We start from the raw sequence: 27,597 nt of genomic DNA on the forward strand, positions 1-27,597 counted from the left end.
AACATGCTACCTCTCACTACGATCCAAGATCTGGAGAATTTTGGCAAGCAACCTCGGTCAGACAACACCTTTAAGAAAAATATGGTATGTCCAATCTGTGTCTATCTCTATAGCACAAAAGCCCTGATTTATCATCTGATAAGACACCTGCCCCCTTTCTTTGATTCAGTATGTTCCTTGAAAATGAAGGTCAAACTTTGATTTATTTACTCATATTCATTTTTAATAAGAGTCAAAGTGTTTCCATGGCAAACTATCACGAGAAACAAAGTTATCTTGTTTGTCACGTTAGCCAGCTACACTGTAAAGAAGAAGTAATTTCAAAGGCAATGTAATACGGCAGGTTGTGAAATGAGATTAGTCTAGTTTATCTTTTACTTTACTGTTAACTAAACTGTCGTCGTCTGGTGGCAAGAATATAAAATAAACAGTTTGGAGAACATGCACCAAATTGTTTGGTCAGCAGCTTTCAACCCGGCTGAACTGGTGCGGTACAGGGCAGAAGACCGGCCTAAAATCACAGCCTATTCACCAGGTACTCTTGAGTAAGTCCTACATTGTGTTGAAGCAACATTCTGTCACTATTCAACTCATATGTGGTGCAGGGGCGTAGCCATCATTTCAGAAGTGAGGGGGACAGAATGTTCAGGAGTAAGCCGACTTCTATTCAGTGATTTATCATCCTAACATTAAATTGTACCTCTCCTTAGTGGCTGAATAACCAAATAACCTCGAACAGCTACAGTACGGCATAGACTCAAGTAAAATGAGCAAAATCAAAAGTTTGAGCTGCCAAACTGTGGTTGAGTTGACACAGAACGACCCTCAGTTTATGTCATGTTTCTCAATAGTGCAAAAAATGGCATGGAAGTGACAAGGTAACTGGGTAATAAGCCACATAATTTATTGGCATGAAAACAAAAAGTGACATAACACTGAAAACACTGCAGCCCACTGCATTCTGCAGGTTCTCCTGATGAACTATATTACATTACAAAAATAATATTGTGACGAAGGGCGACCTCTGAGAACAGGAAAAGTGGCTGTCTCAGAAGCAGCCAATCAGAACCACCATTCCTTACCCTAGTAAGGAAGCCCCCCGTACATATAATACAAGCATGCACATCTAGCCTAAGTGAAGCACCAAAACGTGTTTCTGCGCCTTTCATTAGCCACAATGAATTGCTGAGCAATTTGTCTCCTTAGTGTCCAGTTTGTCTTTGTGGATATGAGTTTGACACACAGCAACGCTGCGTGTTATATCCAAAACCGTGCAATCCGAAGGCTCTACTTTACCACTCCCCTTACTCACTTCCACCAATGCAAAGCGAATAGAACTGACTAGGGGAGGCCGCAGCGTAACTAGCGTAACATGATTGAGGCTTTAATAAAATCCCGGACGATTTTGAAATTCCGCTCGGACACATTTTTAGGTCTCAAAAAGAGGGCACGTCCGGGCAACCTGTTCCACTGTTATAAAAAAAAAATAGCGGCGCAACTTGGTGGCCGTTATCCTGTGTGGCGTGTGAGCGTGTGAATGGGTTGAAATGCGTGTGTCTGCGTGACACTTGAGAGCCCTGCCTAGGTTTTAAAAAGTTCTGGGGACAGAGGGAACAGATAGGACGGTGCGGGGGACACGTCCCCCCGCGTCCGCGACGCGCCTTCTGTGGTGTCTCTATTTTGATGTTCTCGATATTTCGTCCCCTTAGAATTACAAGGTTCTATCTGACATTTTTGTCAAATTTGACTTAGGCCTACGATTCTTATTCTATGACAGCTTATTAAGGTCAAGTGAGATGTTTCTTGAAGTTGTGTTCACATTTGGACTTTATATGGAATGTAAAGGTATTCCAAGAACTTTCAAGGTCAATATCTCACAACTACTGAAAACGCAGATAGAAGCCTGTAATTCTAAGGGGACAATTTAGGCCTATATACTGTTCTCGCACTATTCTCAACCTTTTTAAAGTATATATATATATATTTTTTTTAAATGCCCTGACTTTTCTGAATGGTCTTAAACATCGCGGCAACGCATGTATGTCTGGCAGGCACACGCTGCCCCGACATCGGCAAGATGTTCATGTGCGGACTGGGTCTGTTATATTCTCATTTGAGTACAATTTTTGATCGGCCGAAGATTTGTTGGATGAAGTCATTCTGTTTTTTTCTCATGTTCTTCCAAATTACAATAAGAGTAGGTTTTGTATGCTAACGTTGAACAATCACCCCATATAGAGTTTTGTTTTCATAATATAAGTTTAACTCAACATAATATAAGACAACATGACACAACATAATATCTGTGTGTGTGTGTATAGTGTAGTAATATAATACACTATCATAATAAAATATTATATAACGATAAAATACAATATAATATAGGATAATATAATATCATAATATAAAATAAAATATAATTCTGAACAATATAATAATCATATATCTCACATCATGAAATATCATAGTATAATATTAGCCACCAGGGGTCGTCGTCGGCCCCTGCCTCTCGTGTGCCTCGGCAGAAACTCCACCTTTCCGGGAGTGACTCACAGGGAGGAGGGTGTGTTTCGCCCAGAAATCAAACTCAAAACAGCAGACAACTCAAGTTTGAAGCTCCTTCCCCAACTTTTATCCGCTCCTTACTTACTCACTCCGCCTCCTACGGACTTTATATCGCCACCGCCCGTTCCAAGTCGTCACTTGGCGTTATGTTCTAGGGCTAGGCTAGGTCAGGGTGAGAGGTACACCCGGAGGTCTGACAGCCAGAGAAAGGAACTGAGAAGAGTTCTCCTGGGTTCTCTCAGACTGCACCGCTTTTATTGGAATATTTTTTTTGGGGGGAACGAGGGTGTGTTTTTTCTTTCCTCACAATGGGAGACGTCATATCGAGCCACTTGGATGAGGGCAAGCGGGAGATCATCACAGGTGAGGGGGGGCATCACCTGTGCGACAGGCAGCTCACCTGGATAAATTGGTTGCCTACGAAATCAGTACCCTTTCGTTAAAAAAAACAACTATCATGGTTGCACACAATAAGGTAGCCTGTTAGAATGCCTTATTTTTAATGGGTTCATTGCACGTGAAGTATTTGTATTTTGCATTGCAAGGAAAAAAAATCATAACGTTTTAATGCTACACAACGTCATACAAAGCTGCAAGTATACCTTAATCCTCCCCACTAGATGGAACTAATTAGGTTTATTGATGAATTGTCATCTGGACTATCAACGTTTTAACAAGCACACACAACAGCCCTACTAGTGTCAATTGATCTATTTGATCATGGTTGGCATTAAGCAATGGAACCGATCCCCACTTCCCCGACATGGTCTATCGATCCTGTTGGTCTGTTTAGCTAACAGTGCTGTTTATGTATCGTGATAGGACATAGGATATATTGGTAAAAGCATTTTAAAACCTTAATAACCGCTATTGATAATACCGTTGCCAATTGCCACCATGCCTCTTTCCGACCCCTGAAACTCAACTGTGGGTACAATCTGATCCTGATGTTTACATCCCGCCTCACATTTCCACAAGTTGAGTTAAGAAGGCAATGGTCTGGGACTCTAGGTCATTGTGTTTTAAACCCCGCCAGACAGTGACCAGGGGGAGAGAGAGCGACGTGAGGCCAATAGATGATCGTAATTTATAAATTCCCCGAGCGGCCAGTTCGGAGTGAGACACATATCAAATGTGGAATCCGAGGAATGCATGGAAAAAGCACGCGTGGCCCTGGCCCCTGGTGAGAGAGTATCGCTGCAGGTTTCAGCTCAGTTAGAAAGTGGGTAGGAGCCTTAGCCCCGGGCCGTCTCCCCAGCTACCAGAGTGCAAGAGCCTGTCTTCTCCCTGGAGCAGCCTGGATTTAGAGCCAAGCCGAGCCCATTGACCCACAGCCCCCATACAGACTCACCCTTGGAGCCGATTCTCTACCGGGACTTGACAGGCGTGTTACTCCACACAATGACCAATCCGTAGAATAGACATGCTTTCGATATGTTATCTGAGATTAGACAATTGTGTAATTGAAGGTTTCTGTGATTTGAGTGCGCAGACTTTCATTTTTTGTTTATCTCCTGCCATGTGAAGTACTTTGCCTTGATAAGAACAATAGGTTAGGTGATGGTGGGGGAGTGGCTGAGGATGATGATGATGATGATGATGATAATGATGAATTAGCTTTTGTTCCCAGAGATGAGGTCACACGTTACACCGGCCTGCTGCTGCCTTCTTGCATGAGGTCATCAGGTGCAGCCGGTTACTTGCAATAAGTCTGTCAGGGCTATGCAACCACCACTATGAACCCAGCCAGGCAGCAGCCATGTCTAAATAAGTGGGTAACCTAATTTTAGTGTGGTTACACGCAGAAACACATACACACATACGCACACACACACACACACACACACACACACACACACACACACACACACACACACACACACACACACACACACACACACACACACACACACACACACACACACGCGCGCGCGCACACAAACACACACACACAGTCTGTTTATATAAGATGCTTGAGGAAGAACGGGTCATTGGCATTTCAGGCTTTCACATGAGAGGGTGATGGGAACATCTTCTGAACCTGTGTATCAACAAGCGGAACTTCCTTTCAGGGGTATGTTTTGGTAGGTTTCGCTGGGGGGGGGGGGGGTAGTAATCATTCTAATGTGGTATGACTAACTAGAAACCCCTCTCCCTCTCTGTCTGTCTCTCAGTACTCTAGCCATTAGAGGCGTAGGTTTAGTGTCTGTCTGCGGTCACCTGGGGGTGCTCCCTTGGCTGAAAACTCAGTCTGCTGCTTCCAACCCCGGCAGCCCATAATGAACGGTGGCGTCTGTCAGGTGACGCCGTTGCTGTGACGACGCAGGGCCACACGCCAGGGCATTCATTATAGCAGGGATAGAGATGGACTAAGCAGGGCTATACTCACACACGCACGCACCACGCATTCTTAATGATGCTTGGTTTAGGGCTGAACCTAAACCAAGAATAACCACATATATGAATATGCAATTGCACTTTGGTATTCACATGAATTCCTTTTTTGGGTGCTTCACATGCCATTGCTGAACAAGAAAGGCGAGTTAATGATAATGTCGTCTTAGTTCAGCTCTAGTTGAACTGAGGCACATTGAGAGTTTAAAACATGCTGACAGAGAAGATATGATAAGAACGATTAGTCCAATATGTATATCTGGAACTGTCAATTTAAGATAAAAGCATTCTTATTATTTAGTTATTCCGCCTTAAGTATTCACTTCATTCCAGATTTCTGGAACATTCCTAACCATTGCTGCCTCTGTTCTGATTGGATGTGCTTTTCTTTAATATACTCCACTATAAATCATCTCTGCTGTCTACCACACAGACCAGATAAGCTTGTTAATGGTACTAAATAAGGGTAGGTGTCCCTTGTGGTTGGTTGTAAAAAGCACATTTAAAATTAAAATTCCTTAAATTATCGGGACTTGTCTAAAAGGGCGTTGTCTATTGTTAAATAAGTTAAAACGTTTGAGGGGTCAGTGCTAGTCCTGACATAATCAGAGAGCTTGGAGCTTTTGGAGTTTGACAATTTTATTTGAATCTTATATCTATTTTAAAAAACTTGAATTTCTATTAAAGATCCGTCAGGGGTTCTTCTTTTTGTTTTAACTAACCCTCATCTCTTGATTACTGTCTTAAAACTGATGACAGACAAGCTCAAATCCGGGAGAATGGGACCATACACTTTCTATCGCTTCGTATTTGTTTTGACCAATCTGATGCTGGAGACTCGAGACAAACTTGGCCAGCAGTAGTAAACTTGAAGCAAATCCTCAAATCAATGTGTCACTATGTAGTCTGGTCGCTGTAGAAATGCAATTTCAATCCCCTTCTGAAAGCTTCACCATTTGAATGAAGGAGTTTTCCTCTGTACAATATCTCTGTACTGTAACAGGTAACAAGGTGCAACTCCTGTCGCCTGCAGTTTTTGGTTTCTGGCACAGGCTCGATGACATAGAATTGCTAAAAAAGACTGAACTAACCCTAACCCTCCTTAAAAACAAGAAGCTATGTTCATGATAATGACCTCATGATCAGGCCTTGAGTACAGTGTTTCAATCTTCCAAAGGCTTTGTATTAGATACATAGACGGAGCAAGTGTCAAAGACAAAATGTTTAAGTGTGTGAGTGCATCCTCTGTCTCTTCTCCCTGAGACGAACCGAAGGGATTAACCGCAGAGTCTTGTGGACCCTCCCCTTCTGGAAGTTACACTTCCTTCTGGAAGTTACACAATTTTTTACCACAATTGAAGTTACCACAATTGTGTTCCACAATTTGTGCAATTTTATATTCTGTGTGGTTTAACTTTCAGGCTAAAGGTCTGCCATTCTTTTTTAAATACATAGTGGGTGCAAAACGACTTGATCAATACACTTCTGCGCCCTCTGTAGGACGGTACTATTATTGACATAACTTTTTTCTTTTTTTTTTTTCATTATAAGTTTTTCTTTTATCAAATTTGAATCAATCAGTTATTGTGGTGTTGAGTGGTCAGGGTGCTGTGGGTGGGTGGGGGATGTTGGGGGTCATGGTGGTTGGGTGGTGTTGGGGGGTCATGGTGCTGTGGGTGGTGTTTGGGGTCATGGTGCTGTGGGGGATGTTGGGGGTCATGGTGGTTGGGTGGTGTTGGGGGGTCATGGTGCTGTGGGTGGTGTTTGGGGTCATGGTGCTGTGGGTGGTGTTGGGGGTCATGGTGGTTGGGTGGTGTTGGGGGTCATGGTGCTGTGGGTGGTGTTGGGGGTCATGGTGGTTGGGTGGTGTTGGGGGTCATGGTGCTGTGGGTGGTGTTGGGGGTCATGGTGGTTGGGTGGTGTTGGGGGTCATGGTGGTTGGGTGGTGTTGGGGGGTCATGGTTCTGTGGGTGGTGTTTGGGGTCATGGTGCTGTGGGTGGTGTTGGGGGTCATGGTGGTTGGGTGGTGTTGGGGGTCATGGTGGTTGGGTGGGGTTGGGGGGTCATGGTGCTGTGGGTGGTGTTGGGGGTCATGGTGGTTGGGTGGTGTTGGGGGTCATGGTGCTGTGGGTGGTGTTGGGGGTCATGGTGCTGTGGGTGGTGTTGGGGGTCATGGTGGTTGGGTGGTGTTGGGGGTCATGGTGCTGTGGGTGGTGTTGGGGGTCATGGTGGTTGGGTGGTGTTGGAGGTCATGGTGGTTGGGTGGTGTTGGGGGGTCATGGTGCTGTGGGTGGTGTTGGGGGTCATGGTGGTTGGGTGGTGTTGGGGGTCATGGTGCTGTGGGTGGTGTTGGGGGTCATGGTGCTGTGGGTGGTGTTGGGGGGTCATGGTGCTGTGGGTGGTGTTGGGGGTCATGGTGCTGTGGGTGGTGTTGTAGGTCATGGTGGTTGGGTGGTGTTGGGGGTCATGGTGGTTGGGTGGTGTTTGGGGTCATGGTGCTGTGGGTGGTGTTGGGGGTCATGGTGGTTGGGTGGTGTTGGGGGTCATGGTGGTTGGGTGGTGTTGGGGTCATGGTGCTGTGGGTGGTGTTGGGGGTCATGGTGGTTGGGTGGTGTAAAGGGGTCAGGGTGGTGTTGGGGTAAGGGTGCTGTGGGTTGGGTGTCAGGGTGCATGGGTGGTGTTGGTCGTCAGGATGGTGTTGTTGGTTGGGGGTCATGTTTGTAAGAAAGTGGGGGGACCATGTAGAGGTAGGGCTGCTCGATTATGCAAAAAATCATAATCACGATTATTTTGGTCAAGATTGAAATCATGGTTATTCAAACGATTATTTTTGAGTTTGAAAACATGATGTATTTATTCAGCATGTCTCTCCCAAAAACACTTTCTAACTGAGAACTTTGAAATTTCGTCTTAAGAAATTACACAAAATGGTCAAAAAAAATATGTTCAAATCAAATTAATGTACAGAAATGTATCCAGCTGTTTTTTATATATTTTTTATAAAATATATAAAAAAATATATATTAAAAAATATTGAAAAATCGATTACATTCGTCTTCAGGTCTCAAACAACAAGTTTTATTTCAGGTTATTTAACTTGGTTTCATCCCAGGAGAAGTAAAGAACTGCATAATGACGTCAAACACAGCCCATATTGTTATTTCATTTCCAATCATGAGATCTATCATGATGCAAGGCAAAGGTTAGATGTTTGGTGATATTATCATAACTTGACACACACATGCTCAGAACAAGAGTTAGTTCTCCAGTGTGTTCTCCACTGTGTTCTCTCGTGTGTTCTCCACTGTGTTCTCTCGGTGTGTTCTCCACTGTGTTCTCTCTATGTGTTCCTCACTGCGTTCTGTAGTGTTCTCCTCTGCATGTCTCCTCTGCATGTTCTCCCCTGCTTGTTCTCCGTGTGTTCTCCACTAGGGACGGGAATCTGCAATGACCTGCTGATAGGATTTTTATATCATTGACTTGAGCGCAGATTCTGTAAACCCTTCGATTCTGTTAGAAATCATTTTCTTCCCTGTTCTACCAAGTCCATCACAGCAGAAGCCATGGTCTTATGGTCAGGACTGACACGCAGGGGAACAAAAAACACAGCTAAACATCAAAAAATAATCACCCCATAGAAGTCATGCAAGACTGAGAGTTGTAGTGGGACTAATTGGTAGAATGGCCAAGGAAAGGGCTTGCCCAAATGAACGTCCCAACAGGGTCATTAGTTTGGACCTCTTGAAGACTTCAAGGATGGAGGTCGGGGCAGCCGGAGGGAACCCAGGTCTATCCGGGATGGATATGGTCAACAGTCAGCCTGTTGTCTAACGTTGATGCTGACCAATGAGACTTGCAGAAGCCCGTTGTTGTCAGAGGTCGTAGTCAGAGGCGATGAGGAGAGCCTGACGCTGTGTGACACACGTCTCGGTCACACAGATAGAGCATGTCATTGTCTGGTGGGGCTCGGAGACGCGTCACTTCTGGAACACAAAGTGGTTTACCTTCCCCTTAACCCGCAAACCTTTCTATTCTGGTCCTGTAGTACGGCTGGCCCTCAGAAGAACCCTGGTTGTCCTGTATAATGACTGTTGTGTTGCTAGAGTATGACAGTATCACTTGAGCATGACAGTATCACAGTATCAGTGTCACTTATAAGTGCCTTTAAAAAGTGCACTTATTATTCCTCTTAACAGGAGGAAGACTCCTTGTTAAGAGGAAAAAATAATTTATCGTTTTGAAGATTGTTTTTGTCCGTGTTGTTTTTATCTCGTCTATCCCATAATATCCCTCTGTGAGAACCTGCCTGCAGCGCATCTCCTAATTTCAGCGACCTGTTGCGGCGTGTTCTGATTTCCATGGTTCTCTCCCCGCTATCTAAAGAGAAATAACATGGAAGGGTTCAGTGATCCACGGTTACTAAAGTAAAGCAAACTAAGCTTAGTAATCAGGTGGTTTTATTCAAACCCAATTACCAGCCTAGATGCAGAAGTCTGCTCTATAAGCAGAGATGGAAAGCAATGAATCAATCCTCCCATGTATGAATGATTCTTAATTAAGGGAAGTAACAGGACATTTCTCATTTACAAGTTAAACAGCCTTGGTTAAAAAGACAATTGTAGAGGGATCATGTGATACTAAAGCATCAACTGTGTATTTGTTCTCAGGGAATTCAATGTCATCAGGCAATCCCAGGAGGACTAGGTTTCCCTTCAAAGTGGCCTTTTGGCAGTTGGTTGCGCAGCAATTTATTTCAGGGATCACTTGGCAGTCTTCTCTTAGTATTGTATTAAGTTGAAGTGGTTTATTGGATTATTTTATTAAAGATATAATTTTGTAAAATAGTATACATTAAAATGGTGTCTTCATTGAAAGGGTAGAAAAGTCTCTTAAGATAAACTCTCTTCATTGAAAAGTCTCTTAAGATAAAAATGTCTGCTAAATTACTGAACAGTATTGTCAATGGAAAGTATTGATTGTATTATGAACAGTTTTGTTGACCGTGTTTGTGTGACGGGTAAATGTGTAACCGGATAACTTGACTCAATTATGTTTAAACAACCCTCTTGCTCCATCCACCAAGAGTTGTATCTGGGGGTGAAACACTGTGCAAAGTTTCTCCTTAATTTTCTCTCTGACTCCCCATGCCCCGCCCCCAGTTCCAGCGCTAATGGTCGCATTCCTTAAGACTTCCTCTCCAAGGGGCCATCTGGCAAGAGAACACATTCCCCCTGGTTCTATAAGGACATGTAGCCTTACCTTCCACTGAAAGTAGCATGTAGCACCCGCTTCAATAAGGACTTGTCGCCTTACCTTACACTGAAAGTAGCATTTAGCAACAGGTGAAAGACATATAGCCGGGTGTACTTTTACAGAGAGTAGCAGTAGCATTTATACCCTGTATGCCTCCTAGGGGCTCTATTATCTAAATCTAGGGTTTCCCAATCTTCTCGGTCTCCTGTACCACCATAGCCCAATCCGTATGGTTCAAGTACTCCAAACCACAAAGGTTTTCCTTTTTACTAATATTATCATTAAGAATCATTATTATATTGGGAATTTAAAATGGAAGAGACATCTTTTTATTTCTGGTATTAATTTATCGGCAACAACTAATATCTAACATTTAGACTTCACAAATTCAATTTAATATTTCATGTTGTCATTTTATGGGGAATCACTGATCTAGAAAGTGCATTGTTAGGACAAGTCGAAGATCCAAAGAGCAGGGAAGAGGTCTGTTGTGGCCTTTCTGACGAGTTTACAGCAAAGCCATGTATGAAGCCCCTAATTTGCTGTTTGCTTTGACTCTGGTATTGTTTGGAAGAAACTCTTCTGAGGCCAAGATGTGTATTTGAGTATGCCAGAGGTTTGGTTTGTGTTGAACTTCAACCCCTTCAGTACGTGGGAGTGATTGGCTGACCCTCTCAACTGTGACTCGTTGGATCGGAATTTCACGGCGGACTAACGTGTCGTTGTGGTTTCCTCTGTGGATCAATTAATCATCGCTGTGAGGTCTGGTCTTTCATGCATTGCCCAGGGTCTGTCTCCTCAGCAAGCTCGTACTTCACGAGTAGTACTTTAGTACTAGCCTACACCTGGCTTCACTTAGCAACCTGTCACCAACTCAGTATCGCAGAACACGACTTGACCGAATCCTCTCCACCAGTCCCCAGAAAGTTGCTTGTTTGCGAGTCTCATTTTATGCACGCCTTCCTGACCCCCACTAAAAAAGGATGCCTCCATCTCCTTATGTGCTGTCCAAAGCTCACAAGCAATGTGTCTTTACCCATGATGCCGAGCAGATGGGATCAATGCGTCGCTCCTCCTTCCTCTCCCGCCAACTGAAATTACAAACACGTGTCCGCATATTTCCCACGGAAACCCCAGCTGGATATCAGCAGACACATTTGAGCTGTTACATAGTTTAATCATGTTTTATCACAAATTATTGTTTATAAATGATTCTGCTTGATTTGCGGTGACACCAGTGGGTGAGCAGATTTATTACAACATGCCAATTTGTTCTGGAACTCGAGGAGTCACTACACAGTACACACACAAATCGAACAACAACATTTTAGGTGAAAGTAGTATTTGTAGTAAGTAACTCTTTCTAATTGGCTTGCAATGGTGCCAAACAAACTCGTGGCATGTCGTAGCAACAATTTTATCAAGAAAGGAGCTTTGGTTGACCCTTGCTTTGTATATAATTCTTTTATATTTATGGACATACTTCTAAGCTGTTATATGATGAACTATCTTACATTCTCAACTGTTCTTTGGTGTGCTTGGGCAAGTTACTTTAAACTGAATCTATCCATCAATGTTTGACTTTAGTGTATCGTTCCATTTTTGGTGGGCTGTCATGTTGCAGTCGAGGTACTATTAGTGTAGTGCTGAAACCTCTGTTCCGACAGCTACTTAAACAAGAGAAATGTATGTCCCCTTTCATGAGGTGAGGGCATTTGTTCACTCTCTCCTGGCCGTGCCGTCAGCACCCATAATGAGCTGTAAAACGTGTCAGGGCGTCCGCTAGGGAGGGGTTTCTGTTGCGCAGGTTTTTAAAGGGTGTTCGATGAATAACGTCAGTTCTCACAAACAGGTGAGGGGGTGGGGGGGGGGGCAAAAAATGTTTGAACAGAAGCGTGTGAAATTCCTCATTCAATAAGGGTTATGTTTGACTTTCCACCAGGAAACATTTTCTCCACCCAACAAAACTCAACTCAATCTAAGCTCAATGGATGTTTCCTTCTATAATGGTTCCCATGTGCTCCAACAATAAAGGCTTTGTGTTGTTTTTGAGTCAAATCTGAAATGCTTGCGAAACAACACTTTTGTCAGTGCTCAAGACAATGACTCACTTTTCCTCCCAGTGTAGATGTATTTGCTCTGTTCATTTTGAGGACACTATAATCCAAATGGATCTGTGTGTCTCCGTAACTCATGTTGAGCCGGTTGGGCTTAGGGAATACTTCTCAAAGTTCCACCCCAGTACCTTTACCGCGTTAACTTGTCTATCCTAACCGCTAGACCACTGGTTCTCAAACTTTTTCTAATAGTGTATTCCCACTAAGATATTTTTCCAGATGAGTACCCCCTAAACAGGCAGAAAACATTTTTGGGAGAAAAATACAAATACAATACAAATAAATAATGAACATAAATAGAGAACTAGACTAGAGAACTGTGCTAGACTATCCCCACTCTAAGACCATGACTAAACTGCCGCCTTGTTGTGTATATGGACTAGCTCTCACTGGGATGTTGTGATGTGTGTGTTTCTGGGCCAGCCCGTACAGGGGAGGTGATGGGCCAGTTTGACGCTCTCTATGAACAGCAGTACGGGGTGGCGCTCTTCAACAAGGTGCGCTTCGACGTCGAGGGAGGGGGCGGTCCTCAGCCTCAGCTGCTCCACCGCAAGGTAAACCCTACACTGTCTTCTTCTGGTCTGTGTCATGTGATCCGAGAGAGTACGACGCCAGCCGTTTTTACATTCCTCCAGCAGTAAGATAAGATTCACTTTATCGTCCCGAAGGCTAAGTCGGTTTGGACCGTGTCCACGGAATCAAATGGTTGACATTCCAGATAGCACAAAACAACAGAAAGGAAAGTTTCAGTTTAATCCAAACTGACACTGTATTTTATCAACTTTTGGGTTCAAATGAATAGTTGGCTGTCATGACCTATGTTGACAGTTCCCTTGTAACCCTTAACCCTTGAAACCCTGGGAAAGCAATTGGACCATAGCTGAGTGGACGGTATTCACTCCAAAACTGTTCCATCCTCGACAAAAACTGACAATTTCCTGGCTTGATCTCTCCTAGATGGAGTAAAGCAGGATTCTTGCCAGCTACTGACATAATATTTATAATTATACTAATTATTATTATTATTAGGTTTATTATTATCATTGTAATTATAAACTGTAAGTTATTAAAGAGCACCTTTCATGCTGAATCTGCAGCCCAAAGTGCTTTAGGGAAGTAATAAAAGTAATTTGAAGGACCAAGTAATATCACAAACAGAAATATATATTACAGAATATCATATATAACAAAGAAAATAATTCCTGGAGATTCTTTTTTTCAGCTGAAGAACTTCTTTAGGGACAAACTTGTTTTATACTCTATGCAGTTTCGCTTTGGTCACTGAACGTTAGTCGGAGTCAGTGGGGTCTCCATAGAGATGGAAAATCAGAATACAGATCGCAGAAATTAAACTGAATAAATCACTCCCATCTTGAAGTTCGTTCCAAAATCTTTGAGATGCAAGACGTTCACAAAAATATGTTTGCTGAGGTATGCATGTCTTTCTTCTGCATTATGCTCCCAACATTCCCAATCGTATTTTCTGCAAAATATATGCTACCCACCTTTGCCATTCTAACCTAGCCTTTTGGGACAACATCCCTCTGTCTTCTCTAGAGCTGCTGCCTGCTGCCATGGTTACACATAACCCTAAAAAAGCACACCAGTTGAGGGGAGAAAAGGGGGGAATTACCTCTCTATTTACTTATTCTTCTATTGGGTGTGTTTATGTGGTTCCAGGTTTTCCCCAGTTGGTTTTAAATGTGAAAAGGTCCTGCTGGTATTCACAACCCCTCTCCCTGTGTCAGTGCAGAGGAGCAACGGGCTGTTTATAATGGTCATGTTTTAAGAGGGGTGTAGGAACACAGCCTGCCAGGTCACAGCTATGCTAGCAGGATATCATGTTAGCAGCTAGTGTTCTGGTGGGTCGGTTCAGATATTTGGTTTACCCACTGGTTGTGATTCCAGATTTTTGTTACTTCTCACTATACTATTTTCTAATTGTGAGTGTGTGTGTCTGTGCTTTTGCATGTGCAGGTTCCTCTGGAGAACCGGTGTATCTTCTCCGGGACGTTGTTCCAGTACCTGGAGGAGAACAGGAAGTGGAGGAACCGTTTTCTCTTCATCCCAGACTCCTACAGCATCAACTACTATGACAGCAAGGCGGTGAGCGAGCTCAACACCATGTGTTTTTAGTGTGTTCCTTATGGGATCAACACAATGCGGGTTGTTTGACCGCTTTTCGGCTGCCTGAGTGAAAAATTCCTGTTTGTGGTCAAATGTTTCCAAAGTCAGCCAATAAAGGAACCGCCATTTGCAAGCATACCCAACAGAGCCGTATGGTCTCAACAAAGTTTTAGTGATTTGACATGCATTGGCCCTTATGCACCTAGCGGGCATATCGGTTGGTTGGGTGGGTACACATTCTAGAATCTTTTGAAACCAGGTTGATGCTTTATTTTTAGTTCTGCATTCTGTTTTCTCAGCATTTAGAACACATTTCCATTGAGTTGTCATGGTGTTCTCAAAGATTCTAGAAGGTTTACCAACCCAGCTAAGCAATATGGTCGCTAGGTGACAAAACTCTGTTCTTATTGGCTGAACTCTCCCCTCATATCTCTCTGTTCTTATGGCTGACCTCTCCCCTCATCTCATTCTGATTGGTTCAGCTGTGTCTCTGTTCTCTCCCAGTCCCACGACCGAGGCCTGCAACCCAAGGGGACCCTCAGCTGTGCGGGATACAAAGTGCTGACCTCCATGGAGCAGTACCTGGAACTTGTGGCCAACAGCCTACCAGGTGAGACCTGGGGAGGGGTGGGCGGGAAACGGTCTACATGCTGAGACCTTTGAGAGTAGGTGGGTGAGATGGGTGTCCCTGGGATGGAGAGGGGATGGGTTGGGGGGGCACTTCAGGTGTGCTTGAGTACCGTAGCATGCCGGTCTACGAATAATGGAAGCAGTAATATTATAAGCAATATACGTTTTTCTTTCGTTTTCTTTTTTTTCACTTCTTGAGCGGACTTTTTAGAGAAGAGTGTACCGAAGAGATCACAAGTGAATCTATTGAGTACAAGGACACCAACTGCTCCAGTAGTTTCACGTACAGTACTACCTGCAGCCCATGGAAGTAATCAGGAAGCGAGAATGGAAGGAAGGTGGTTGGAAAGAGGTGATAGGGCTCAGAAGAAGCACAAGTTAAGAGAACGAAGAAGAGAAAAACAGGGCGACAACGGAGGGAGGATTACATAACAGGTCGATGAAGATGTTTCTTTAAGGTGTGTGTGTGTGTGTGTGTGTGTGTGTGTGTGTGTGTGTGTGTGTGTGTGTGTGTGTGTGTGTGTGTGTGTGTGTGTGTGTTCTCCACGGAACAAGGGAAGACAGGGAGGAGGAGGAACTGCGGGCCCCTCCTCTGGGTGACAGCCCTTCTAAATGTCACGTCTAATCCTCTGAACACCATTATGGAGTTCTCTCCGCCTGAGGCTATTTTGTTCACCCTGACTACGTGTGTGTGTGTGTGTGTGTGTGTGTTGCATGGTATACCGGTACTGTAACCGTATCACAATTCCCTGCCATTGTAAACTGTACAATACCCCATTTTTAAGCACTGGGACCTTAAGAATGAGTCTGTCTTAATCTCCTATGAGTGGCTTCGATGTGCGACCAGGACAGTGGTGTGTGCTGCGCTTTGTATCCACTCCCTGCAGGCATTGTCGGCTAACAATTGTCATTAGTTATGTTTTTTTCTCATATGCATGCTAGCTTTCTTGGGGGTTCAAGAGGCATTTCTGCGGGGGGGAATTAAAGTTGAAAGAAAGCATGTTCCACCATGACTTTATTTTACCCAATCAATGAAATCGAGATTCAAAAATCTCTTTTCAAAGAGTAAACCTGGCAGGAAAGCGGAATTACAGCAAAAACTAAAGATAAGCAGTAAACACCCAACGTTATGCGTTGTGAGTCTTTTCCTTGCCCCTCATTGTCAACAAGGTAAAAAGGCATTTATTGTGGCTTACACATGTTATAATATTTACAGATGCTACAGTACTTCATTCTTACTCTTTAATAGATCACCAATAGACACCAGTACAGATTGCGGCCAAAGCACAGAGAGCGCACATTTTGGTGCTCATATTTGTAGTGCGACCAAAGGAAGAAATGGAAGTGTATATTTTCAACATAGCAAAGCACACAGTGTGTTAACATAGTCAGCTGTATTATTTTTCTCTTACTCATGAATATTACCATAATACATTTTTTATGCAAAAGAAAAACACTATTTTGTGCCTGTGCCGACACGTCTGTGCTTTTGGCTCGACTCCGAGTCAGAGCACACTGTGCAGGTGTTCAATATGTTTGTATTGCTGTTTGTCTCCAGGCGTGAAGGCCAAAGTGGGGAGCGCTCCCTTCCTGAAGGTGGCGACTCAGTTCCCCCTCCCCCTGATCCTGTGGCATCCGTACGGACGCCACCTCTACTTCTGCGTGGCGACGGAGAAGGAACAGGATAAGTGGATCGCCGTCTTTCAGGACTGTGTACGACACGCCAACGATGGTGAGATCAAATGCAAATGCATTTGAATGTTTTCAAATTTATTTAAAGGTGCAGTGTTTAGGACTTAGTGGCATCTAGTGTTGAGGTTGCAGAATGCAACCAACTGAATACCCCCCCTGCCCCCCTTCCTCACCATCATCTCCCTTCACCTCACACATGAAGTAGAACAAGCTCGTTGGCCTGTAAGGTGTAGGTACTTCCAAAATGAGGTCATCGTCTATGATAGCGCAGTAAGCCAAGTGTCCAGTGATGAGGTTCCTTGATGGATTTATACACACATTTAGATATTCAGCCTGTAATACTGTTAGTCATGCTTTACAAGTAAGAAAGCATTCCTAAGATGCGATGAGATGGCATACTCTGTAGAGTCGTTTGTTCGTTCTTGGATATTTTAGAAAATTGCAACATGCAGCAGTGTAACATGCCATTTGAACAAAGGGAGAGGTACGGGTCGGCCAGCATGTGTATCAGTTATACGAGGTGCTTTTATTGATGACATTAGATAAATCACTATTGATCAGCATTTAGTACTCATATGTCCAGGTCAATTCTATGCTAGGAGGTAGTTGAAATGTTATGCATTGCAACTTTTATTTTGCTAAAAAAATAAGTGCATAACGACAAAATTTGGATTGTTGGTATACTGCTCTTGGGTCATAGTCAGATCCTACATCCGCTTTCCGATATTCCAAAAACAGTGACTTCATCTCTTTACACAAGTTCCGGTTTGTTCAGCATAACTAAAAAATGCCCATTGCGCAATTTCATGTTCTAAGATTAAAAATTTATGTTAGCATTGTAAGCCTACTGGGAATAAGTGGAGGGTGTGCAATTTTGTGAGGGCAAGAACCTACATGTCTGAAACATTTTAAAGTTCTGTGAGGTGGTTGGAGGAGAACGGGTAGAACTGTCTGTGTTTAACTTACTGACTGGCATTTTATTTTATTTGTTAGGATGTTAAATCCGAATTGCGGTTTCGCTACAAATCAAGGTGACATTTGTTGCAGTAATTCCACTGTGACGACCCGGCCCAAATATGTCAATGTGGCTTTATGCTTTCCTTGTGAGGTTTGCTCCTTGTAGTTCCTCTTTAGCTGTTTAGGTTTCCATCATACTCCCTCCCCTTCTCCCTCACCTCAATCCCGCACACATCTCGAGCTCCCTCCTATACATCACATGGATTAAAGTACACTGAGGGCTAGAGATGTAGATGTTTTTTTTAATGCAGCCCTATAGAGGGTTTCATTCATGCTTTCTCAATCTTCCTGGCTCTTAATCTGTATCTGTGTCTCTTTCGTTCTCTCTTTCTTCTCTTCTCATCTTCTTCTTTCTTTGCTGTGTGTGGTGTGTGTGTGTGTGTGTGTGTGTGTGTGTGGTGTGTGTGTGTGTGTGGTGTGTGTGTGTGTGTGTGTGTGCGTGGTGTGCGATGGCTTGACCAAAGATGGTGAGCAAGAGGGGATACCACCACCTCCCCCTCTCTCTTTGAATTGCTCCTACCTCCTCCTCCACCACCCCCAAAGTACCTTTAGCAGCAACACCACCAACTACTCAAATACCACCTCTCCCACCTCCGCCTACCCTGCCTCCTTCTCCTCCATTCCAACGTCACACTTCCCAATTAAATGGCTTCATTCCAAGTGTATCATAAGTCACCCAATCCGGGGGTTTGGACGAGGCAGCAGGGAGGTAAGACAGAAAAGGGAGGGCTACCTTTCAACACATCACTTTGTCTAGTCATTCCTGGTCAGCGATGGGCCCTGATTTCTCCTGCTCTTAAAAACGCACTGCAATTGTCTTCTGGTAGTTCTAAGCAGTCATTGTCTGCTTTTAAATACACTGAAGCAAGTAATGGAAAAAAAGCCCTGTAACTATGAGATAAAAATGACTCGTTTTAGTGGTACACGCTAACCTTCTGTCATGCTAAGTTGCTATCCGGTTAGCACACTCTCATCCCTGCTTTCCCTGAAGCTAAGCGCAATAACAATGTGCTACACACAGGACAGGTTTTGGTAGAAGCCATTGACACACACACACACACACACACACACACACACACACACACACACACACACACACACACACACACACACACACACACACACACAGGGTGGATTTCTGGTCCACCCTCTGGTGGCGTACTTTTCCCGTTGTTACAGTTGTTGAAAGATGTTTAAAGGACATTGAACTATGTTTGGGTGAATGCAGCAGAAGTACTTTTCCATAGTTTTGATAGTTGGTTTCCTCTGTACTGAAGTTGTTATACATGTAATCATGTTAAACAGAACTGTTAGAGAATGCAGAACAGTTAAAAGGTGTGCGAGAGAAGCGGAGCCACGTTGTGACCGACCTGACATAATCACCATCTTTGTTCCCCACGCGGAGCTGGAGCTCCTTGCTAGAACTGTTTACTCTGCAACAACAGAGGGCTTACTTAGTGGCTCTGGTGCCTCCTGAGAGTTTCCTTGCAGAACTGTACTCACGTCCTGCCTCCCTCCCAGCACGCAGTGGGACTTAAGGTTGAATCCCAGGGAGATGGTTTGTATTTCCCTTCACCAACTATGCTCACAGAACCATAAATGCAGGCAGCGGCAAGACCCACAGCGTTCTTCAACACTTGGCATGTGATGTACTGTAGACGTGTCTATTTTTATGCATCGTTATTTCATCTTTGCTTCTTTCAGAAAATAACTCTTACAGAACACATTACCTTTGTTGGCAGATATTCACTTGAAAAGGTTACAAATGCGACACTACAAAAGACTTTTTTTGCCAGGAATACAAACTCTGAATATCATTTTAGAATGTTAATGATGTAATGTATTAACATTTAAAATGATCTGTGTGTGTAAATACACATTATGTCCTCGTGTTCTAAATGGAATTACCAGTGTTTAGAAACCTCACTTTAGATTAATTAGTGAGTCTTTGGTGTGTAATGGAGCCCGCAGAAAGTTACTCTGGGGCTCGTATTAAAAGCCTTCAGACAGCTGTGGAGCAGTTGCTTCAGATATTTATAAACATCTGAGATGTAACATCTGGAATGACAATTGGCAACACATGATAAGAGGCAAAACCTTCTATATACAGTAGGTTTCTCGAGAATAATTGGTGTCTTATCGGGAGATCGGATAGTTGTATTGTTTGGGTTTCACTCGTAGCTCAAAGGTTGTGGGTTCGTACCCCAATCCACTGGGAGTCACTTTTACTAACTTTCTGCTGAGGTCGTAAACAAAATGGAATCATACAGAATGTAATAAAATTCTCTAGCATTGCTCAAAATACGTGTGATTGTGACACAGAGGGTGTGATTTCAAATGCCAGAGGTGTCTTTATGCCGGGAGTAGCTTATCACATATCCGGCCAATCATTTAGAAGATAGGCAGGGTGACTGGCAGGTAAAAATGAGGTCCCCATGAAGGCACTATGTGACTCATTATTCAAACACTTGCTAGCAAAGATCTCTGGCCAGAGTTCACTATTGAGAAACTATTTCACAAGTGATTTCCAATTTTTGTTAATCATCACACACACTTATTTTGAGCCTGTTTTTCGGGCCGAAAGGGTGAAAAGAGGAAGTGATCCTTTCATTAACCAACAACACAGCGTTTCATTGACCTTGATAAAGTGTTGGAGGACCAAACAGCCGGCGTTGCTTGGGACAACGGTTCCTGTGTTTTGCTGGTACTCACGATGCATGTTTGGTTATTTCAGCGTGTTATGATGTCGTGAGGTGTGCTTTGGGAGGGGCTGCTGGAAGTGTGAACAGTCTCGGACACTGAAAAACTCTGTGTGCTGTTTAAAGTTCAGGTACTAAAGTAAGAGTTGGTCACAATTGTATTGCTAGAGATCAAACCTAAAGAAAATTGCATTCTGATCCAGAATACTTTTTTAAAAGTACCAATCTCAAACACAAAGTACAGCAAGGCAAGAGAACATGTAAAAAAATATACAAACAGTACAATATATATAAAAATATATACATGTGTACAACATAATGTAATGGCTAGAAACGGAATGTTCTTATGAGTGGGTTAGTTGTAGAGAACTATAAAGCTTTCAATTTGGTAGGATGCATATAACATCTATTATCCGTATTTCCTCTTTGTCCTTAACTCCAATGCGCACGCACTCACACATATATGGAAGACCACACACACACACACACACACACACACACACACACATACACACACACACACACACACACACACACACACACACACACACACACACACACACACACACACACACAATCACACACGCAGTGCTATCTTAAGGGGCTACGATTTACTGTCTCTGGTCCATAACTGCCCTACTCAGAATGCACACAGGCTCATACACTTACTGGCTTTGTCATAGCTATCAGCTTTCAACCCTCTCTACCTAATGTAGAGTCTGTTTAGCTTTCTGAATCACAGTTGTCTATTTGGAACTCGAAAACACATTTGTACAAACATTATAATTGAAAAAGCACCACGGAACGAACTGTTGAAACATCCTCTTAAGTGTTTGACTTTGTTCTCTTTAACTAATCTTTACGTAAACGATGTGCCCAAAAACGTTAGCGTGTTTGTACAGCAGACGCAGAGCAAACATCACGCTAATTTCATATGACGTGGTTATCACTTATAATCTAATAATTTTAAGGAAGAACTTTTGAATCCACTTCCCCTTAAACCCACATTCATTGCTGTTTGTAGGCGTCTCCATGTTAACCCGCTAAAAAAATAAGTTTCCCTAAACCAGTGACTGTACGGAGCGGCACTGTATACTTATGATGGCTAGTTGTATTCTATGGCAACCTTCAACACAACAGGCGTTCACAGATTACATTTGCAGAAAAAAGCATGTTAATTTAAATTAAAAAAAAGAAAGTTTAACTTAAAGTAACAAAGGAGGGTAAATTCAAGAACAGAGTCGGTGGCAAAGTCGATTGATTAGTGATTATGTGCAGTCCCACAAGACGTGTCATATGGTGGCAGTGTTGGCAGTTTGAAAATGGTCAGATAAATCCGTAACCAGCCCAAATTAAGGCTATTAAAAAGTAATAAACGTCATCTGACGAGGTATTAAATTTCCAACAAGGCCTATGAGTTTTAAAATTAGTGTAATTTACGTGCAGGCCTATCTCCTAAAATTAATAAAACTTGCGTGGATTTATTATTATGTTGCGAGTAGGACCTGAGCGATATCAATGATGTCACGTGGTGCGTGCGCTGAAACAAACTGGATATTGGCAGGCTTGCTGCCAAACCACTTCGCGAGTTCGCTTCCGTTAGTTGAAAGACAATAATAGGGAAATGCAATTTTTCGGACCTCTGGCTGGAGGAATCAATATTTAAAGAATGAGACCAAAGGGGTTTCAAAAAATTGTTTGATCGATCGTAATTAAAGGGGACTGCTTTTTGAGGGAGATGACCTCAAACAGAGTATACATTTAATGAGCATGCAATACCAATGAGAAAAAGCATAATTATTAAAGTATTTGAATTGTTTTATTATGTTGGCAAGAAAGAAAGAGAATAAATGGGATAATCAGTCTTATTTAAACGGTTTGTGCACCAACCGCACAACAAAACTTGATTGCGGCTCCTGTAGCTCTCGTCTCTTTCTGCATATGACATGCTCTTAGAGCGGGGAGTGACTAGACTGATAATCCCTCTATAGAAAGTACACTGGTGTGAATTTGCGCTACGGTATGGATTTTGACGGTACCGTGAGACCGGTGTGACCGGTAGACAGCCGCGTTTACATGGACACTTCTGATCCGATTAGAAGTGGAAGAACAGCTTAATCGAAATAAAAAATGATCATATATACGGCTCAATCGGAATACAATTCTCTGATCGGAATATAATTCCATGCGGAATAGAAGAGGTGGTGTAGTCCGCTATAATCGACATGTATACACTTGTTCCGATTGGTTTGGGGTGGATGCGGCTACTTTCTAACTTGGAGTGATGGGATCAGCAGCTGCAGTATTTCGCAATTGGTCAGTCGGTACTTTTTTGCATACCGAACTTGACCGCTGTCAAGGAAAGTGAATTTTTTGCTTGATTCACATCTTTCTTCAACTCCTTAAGTAGTCCGGTAACTTATCAACCCCAGCGCGTCCGGTTTCTAAGCGACGTCAACGTCTTTGGCAGACTATTTCTCTGCTGTTTTGGCAAGGAGCCGTGTAATAATGTATAGAACGTCGCCGGTCATTATCGAAAATAATACCCTTCAGGGCGAAGCAAAACACCTCCGCTTCGCACCGCGGTCCGGTTCGCCCTGTCTGGGCTTATTTACACGATAATGACCGGCGTTCTGTAATACAACATTATCCTTTACATATATCAGATAAGTCCAGACCAAAATAACGGTTGTGCGCGAGAGACATACGAACGTAAACTTACCACTTTTGTAAATGCCATAGGCCTATATACAGTACATTCGGATTGCATGATAGGAATAGATCTATTCCGATTATAAATCTAATCGGATCAGAAGTGTCCATGTAAACGCGGCTAGTGTTGTGTGTAAGGCGTTACTACGAGGTACTTTTTCATGTAAAAACCTTTACACTGTAATAACAATATTAACGAGGTAATTATAACTTAACTTCAACACTGGACACAAAAACTCTCTCTCTGGCACTCTCTGTCTATGTCTACTTTGTGACATATTGATTACAAACTATGGACCAAGTCCCGTTGGGACATCTTGATTAATCCAACTCCTATGGTCTCTCTCTTGAAGTCGTGCTGGTATCAAAAAATATGGTGAAGGTATTAAAAGGTAGTAAATTCAACTTAAGAATCTCTGTATAAACCCTGGTAACAGAAAAAGCTTAATCTTTGCTCATGAAACCACAGTCCTGCTTCTCTTTTCTGCTGCTATCAATCATGTTGGCTGATGGAACTGCATGGTTGAGCAGTGCACCTTTTTTTTTTATTGTGGAGTAAAGCAACACATGTTGTTTTTTTTGTTTTTGTAGTTGTTAGCGGGGATCAATGGGTGAACCTGCTAGGGCGCTAAGCGCATAAGAGATACATCCTATAGTGACCATGTTTAACTCTGACCTGTGGTAATACCAGCTTTCCCCATCTGTTTCAACCCATTTTCCTCCGGTCATGTCCAAAAAGGCCAAAACATGTCTTTATACATATATAAAGATATATACATATACAAGTGTTTGAGCAGACAGAAAATGGGTCACATAATAGGGTTAGGGTGTAACTTTGTGTTTCTTCTCTCTCGTCAGGTTTGTCAGAGGAGAGCAGGGTTCAGACTCCAGCCTTCACTGACTCTGTGCGTCTCTACCGGCAGGCCAAGGGTCAGTACGGTACCTGGGATATGATGTGCGGCGGGCACCCGCAGGTGAGCAACTCGCCCACCTCCAACCGTAGGGTCGCCAGTTCGATTCCCCAGTTGTGTGTGTGTGTGTGTGTGTGTGTGTGTGTGTGTGTGTGTGTGTGTGTGTTCAAATATAAAAGAGACCAGGATATATGGTCATACATTTTACTAGATTCCATATTACCGTATTTCCCGCACTATAACGCGCACCGGATTATAAGGCGCACCTTCAATGAATGACCTATTTTAGAAAATTTTTCATAAATAGGGCGCACCGGATTATAAGGCGCATAGCATAGAAGATACTGCAGTCAAACGTTTGACTGGGGATGCGTTATGCATCCACTAGATGGAGCTGTGCTAATTGTATAGCTCGTCACGCGCAACGCAACTGTGAGGACGAGTTGCTGCATTTAGCAGATATAAAACTGGAACCTTTATGACAAAAAAGTAAAACACAATTACGCAGTTCCAAACCTTAGATTTTTTTAAATATCTTGCAAACGTGAATGATACAAAGTAGAGCATCGCACCCTCGAGTCTTGTAGTGTGGCCAGTCTTCCGCCCGATTTCCTGGCTCTGTGATCGTATAGTGTGACCTTCCTAATAGTGGAGGAATATCTGTCGTGTGGTCTGAACCAGCCATAAAGGGAATGTCAACAAAACAGTCAGACAAAGTCAAACTTTATTAAGCGTTCTGACAACTTTGTTCATTTGTAAACACGAAACAGAAAAAGAAACAGTCTTATACCGCTAATTCAAACGTTAGCATAACTCAAAATTGTTCAGTTACTTTTTCCAGTTCATTCCACAAATCCCTCGAATTCTTCCCCTTCAGTGTCCGAATTGAAGAGTTCGGACATACGTGACGTGGTGTGGGACTGTGAGTAAGCGCAGTAAAATGCTGTGTGCACTGACTACGATAGCCGTAATGCTGCAAGCGGTGTGGCTTTATCGTAGTCGTAGTGAAACATTTTATTATTATTATTAAATTGTTTTTATTGGTTTTTCATACTGAAACATTTTGACAGAGCGCCGTTTACAACCAGTATGGATCAACCAATTAACCAATTGATCCATATATAAGGCGCTCCGGATTATAAGGCGCACTGTCGTTTTTTGAGAAAATTACCGGCTTTTAAGTGCGCCTTATAGTGCGGAAAATACGGTAAATATAGAATCTGACCACATTACTGAGACGACTGATATGTTTCCAAGGTATCCACTGGTTTCACACCTTCACTTGTTTATGCCCTCTGCGTCCTGAAGGGCAAACAGGGATTCCTGAATAGTTTGGGATCAGTCAGGTAGAACCAGGTAGCACCGCAGCCAGGGTGAACAGGGATGCCTGAATAGAATGGCATCAGTCAGGTAGCACCACAGCCCCTAGGAACACACTGCTGCCTCTTCCCGACCGGTTCACCTCGCTCCTCAATCTCTTTAATCCATGGAAAAACAAATGTAAAGATTATTCCACCTGTTGTTGGCAACAGCCTGCGGTATCTCTATATTGTTGGAGCTTGATATGTTATCTACGACTTGTGTTTTCTACAAATGAAGGTGATGTTTAGGTGGTGTTTAGTTTACAGTCCTTGGGCCGTGAAATGGAATTACTTCACATGGCCGTCTTTGAGTGTGCTGTTCTAAATGACTTGAGTGAAGAGGTCAGCTTTTGAGAAGCATCCAGGGAGTGGACACTGATGGAGCTAATATATAAAGATTAAAGATAATTCTTCTCACATGTTAATATAACTTTTTCAATATATTTTTTGTGTAGAAGTTTATAGATGTGGATGTGCATAACTACACAGTCATGCAGGTGAGCACCCTTGCATTGGCATTGGTTTGGTCGGTTATATTGGTTTGATCTCTGTGAGGCGCCTTTTCCACAGGGAGCTGTCATGTGTGCAAACATACACACAAAGCCACACCTAGCTACACACACACATAACCACACCCACCCCCGTACACGCCTACGAACACACACCAAGCCACACCTTACTAACACAAACACTGTTCAAATCCCGACGTGTCTGTGTGTGATGTTCATTGCCAGTACTGTATATGTGTAAATGCATGTGTAAATGTTTGTTTAATACTACGGGATGTGTCCACTTGGCTTGTGGATCGTGTTGATTTGATCGACGTATGTGTGTTTGTATGTGTGTGTTTCTGAATCCCGTGACTGTCTGTGTCTGCAGATCCTGTCCAACCTGGTGATGGAGATCCTCCTCCCAGAGCTCAGGGACCTTATCTCCCCGCGCCTCAAAGGGAAGATGCACGAGAGGCAGCGCAACTGGATGTTGGTGAGGAAAGCCAGGGCCATAAAAACCTGCTTCATAGTCACACAATTAGGCCCTGTCCCGATTCTCCCCGTTCCCCTAGATTTGAGCCCTAACCCTAGATTTTGCAAAGTCCCACAAAGTGCTGTTTTTCCCTTAAAATCATCCCTTGAACGCTACCCAGCTCGGTAGCTGACTTGCAGCTTAGGGAACACAAAGCAAGTGTTCTTGTTAAGGGAAGAGAAATGGGACTGTGCCATAGTCTGTCTGTGGGTGTATGGGAATGTGCAGGTTCTGACAGAGGTGTGTGTGTGTGTGTCCAGATCAGTGACGCGGTGTACAGCCTGGTGCAGCGACAGTGTGAGGCACAGTTCCGTGCGCTGGAGCAGCGGTGCGAGGCGGGGCGCCCCCTGCTGGAGGCCTCCATCCGCACAGACATGGACCAGATCATCAGCTCAAAGGAACACGTCACCAACAAGATCAGAGGTAAACACCTGCAGATTATGTAGCGCTACAGCTAATGCAGCATTGCTAGCTAACTCAGTCCTGCAGCCAACGCAGCTAATTCAGCACGGTAGCAATCGCAGCTAACGCAGTGCTGTAGCTAATGTCTCAATGCATTGCTGTGCTGCAGCTAATGCAACGCAGTTTGGAACCAATTCCGCGCCCTGTCAATGTTATGCTTTCTTTAAGGCAGGGGCCTGCTCTGAGTGGATATCCTTCCCTTCGAATCTCAATGTGTCTCTGTGTGAATAACCAAATGTTACCTCATCTAACCCCAATGCCAGGTGTCAATCCTTTGTTCTGGTTGATTGGCAGATGAAACTGGCGTTGCACATTCCAGTATTAGTTCCTGTAACCAACTTTTAATACTTTTAATAGTAGCCAGACATTTTGTGAGCATGATCAGAATGTGATCCTTAAAAAACACAATACCGCACAGCACAAGCCCAGCTTTAGAAACGATGCTATATAAACAAAGTCGGCCTGACATACCTCGGTCATGCCGCATGGTGAGTCATAGACATTCGATTGGTTCGTCTTATTTTTGATGCGAGAGTCCGCCATACTGCAAGAACATCGTAAGGCTGGAAATGTCAGAATGCAGCAGAATCGGGAATGCGTTTTTATTGCAGTTCATATGCAAAATTGCAATTTG

At 43.3% G+C, this 27,597-nt stretch overlaps 1 protein-coding gene across 1 annotated transcript in view; it reads left to right on the forward strand.

The window, feature by feature from the left end:
- Positions 1–2,615: 2,615 nt before the first annotated feature.
- Positions 2,616–27,597, forward strand: part of niban2b (niban apoptosis regulator 2b) — a gene marked incomplete at its 3' end in the record, with an annotated part of 31,433 nt that continues 6,451 nt past the window's right edge. The window contains exons 1-8 of the mRNA XM_079752991.1: positions 2,616–2,928; positions 12,753–12,883; positions 14,307–14,435; positions 14,961–15,066; positions 16,645–16,818; positions 24,065–24,180; positions 26,358–26,462; positions 26,762–26,924. Coding sequence (XP_079609117.1) covers positions 2,874–2,928; positions 12,753–12,883; positions 14,307–14,435; positions 14,961–15,066; positions 16,645–16,818; positions 24,065–24,180; positions 26,358–26,462; positions 26,762–26,924 — 979 coding nt within the window. The 5' untranslated portion in view covers positions 2,616–2,873. The remainder of the gene's footprint in view (positions 2,929–12,752; positions 12,884–14,306; positions 14,436–14,960; positions 15,067–16,644; positions 16,819–24,064; positions 24,181–26,357; positions 26,463–26,761; positions 26,925–27,597) is intronic.

The sequence above is a fragment of the Pollachius pollachius genome (genome assembly GCF_949987615.1).
Source record: "Pollachius pollachius genome assembly, chromosome: 1".
Classification (NCBI taxonomy): domain Eukaryota; kingdom Metazoa; phylum Chordata; class Actinopteri; order Gadiformes; family Gadidae; genus Pollachius; species Pollachius pollachius.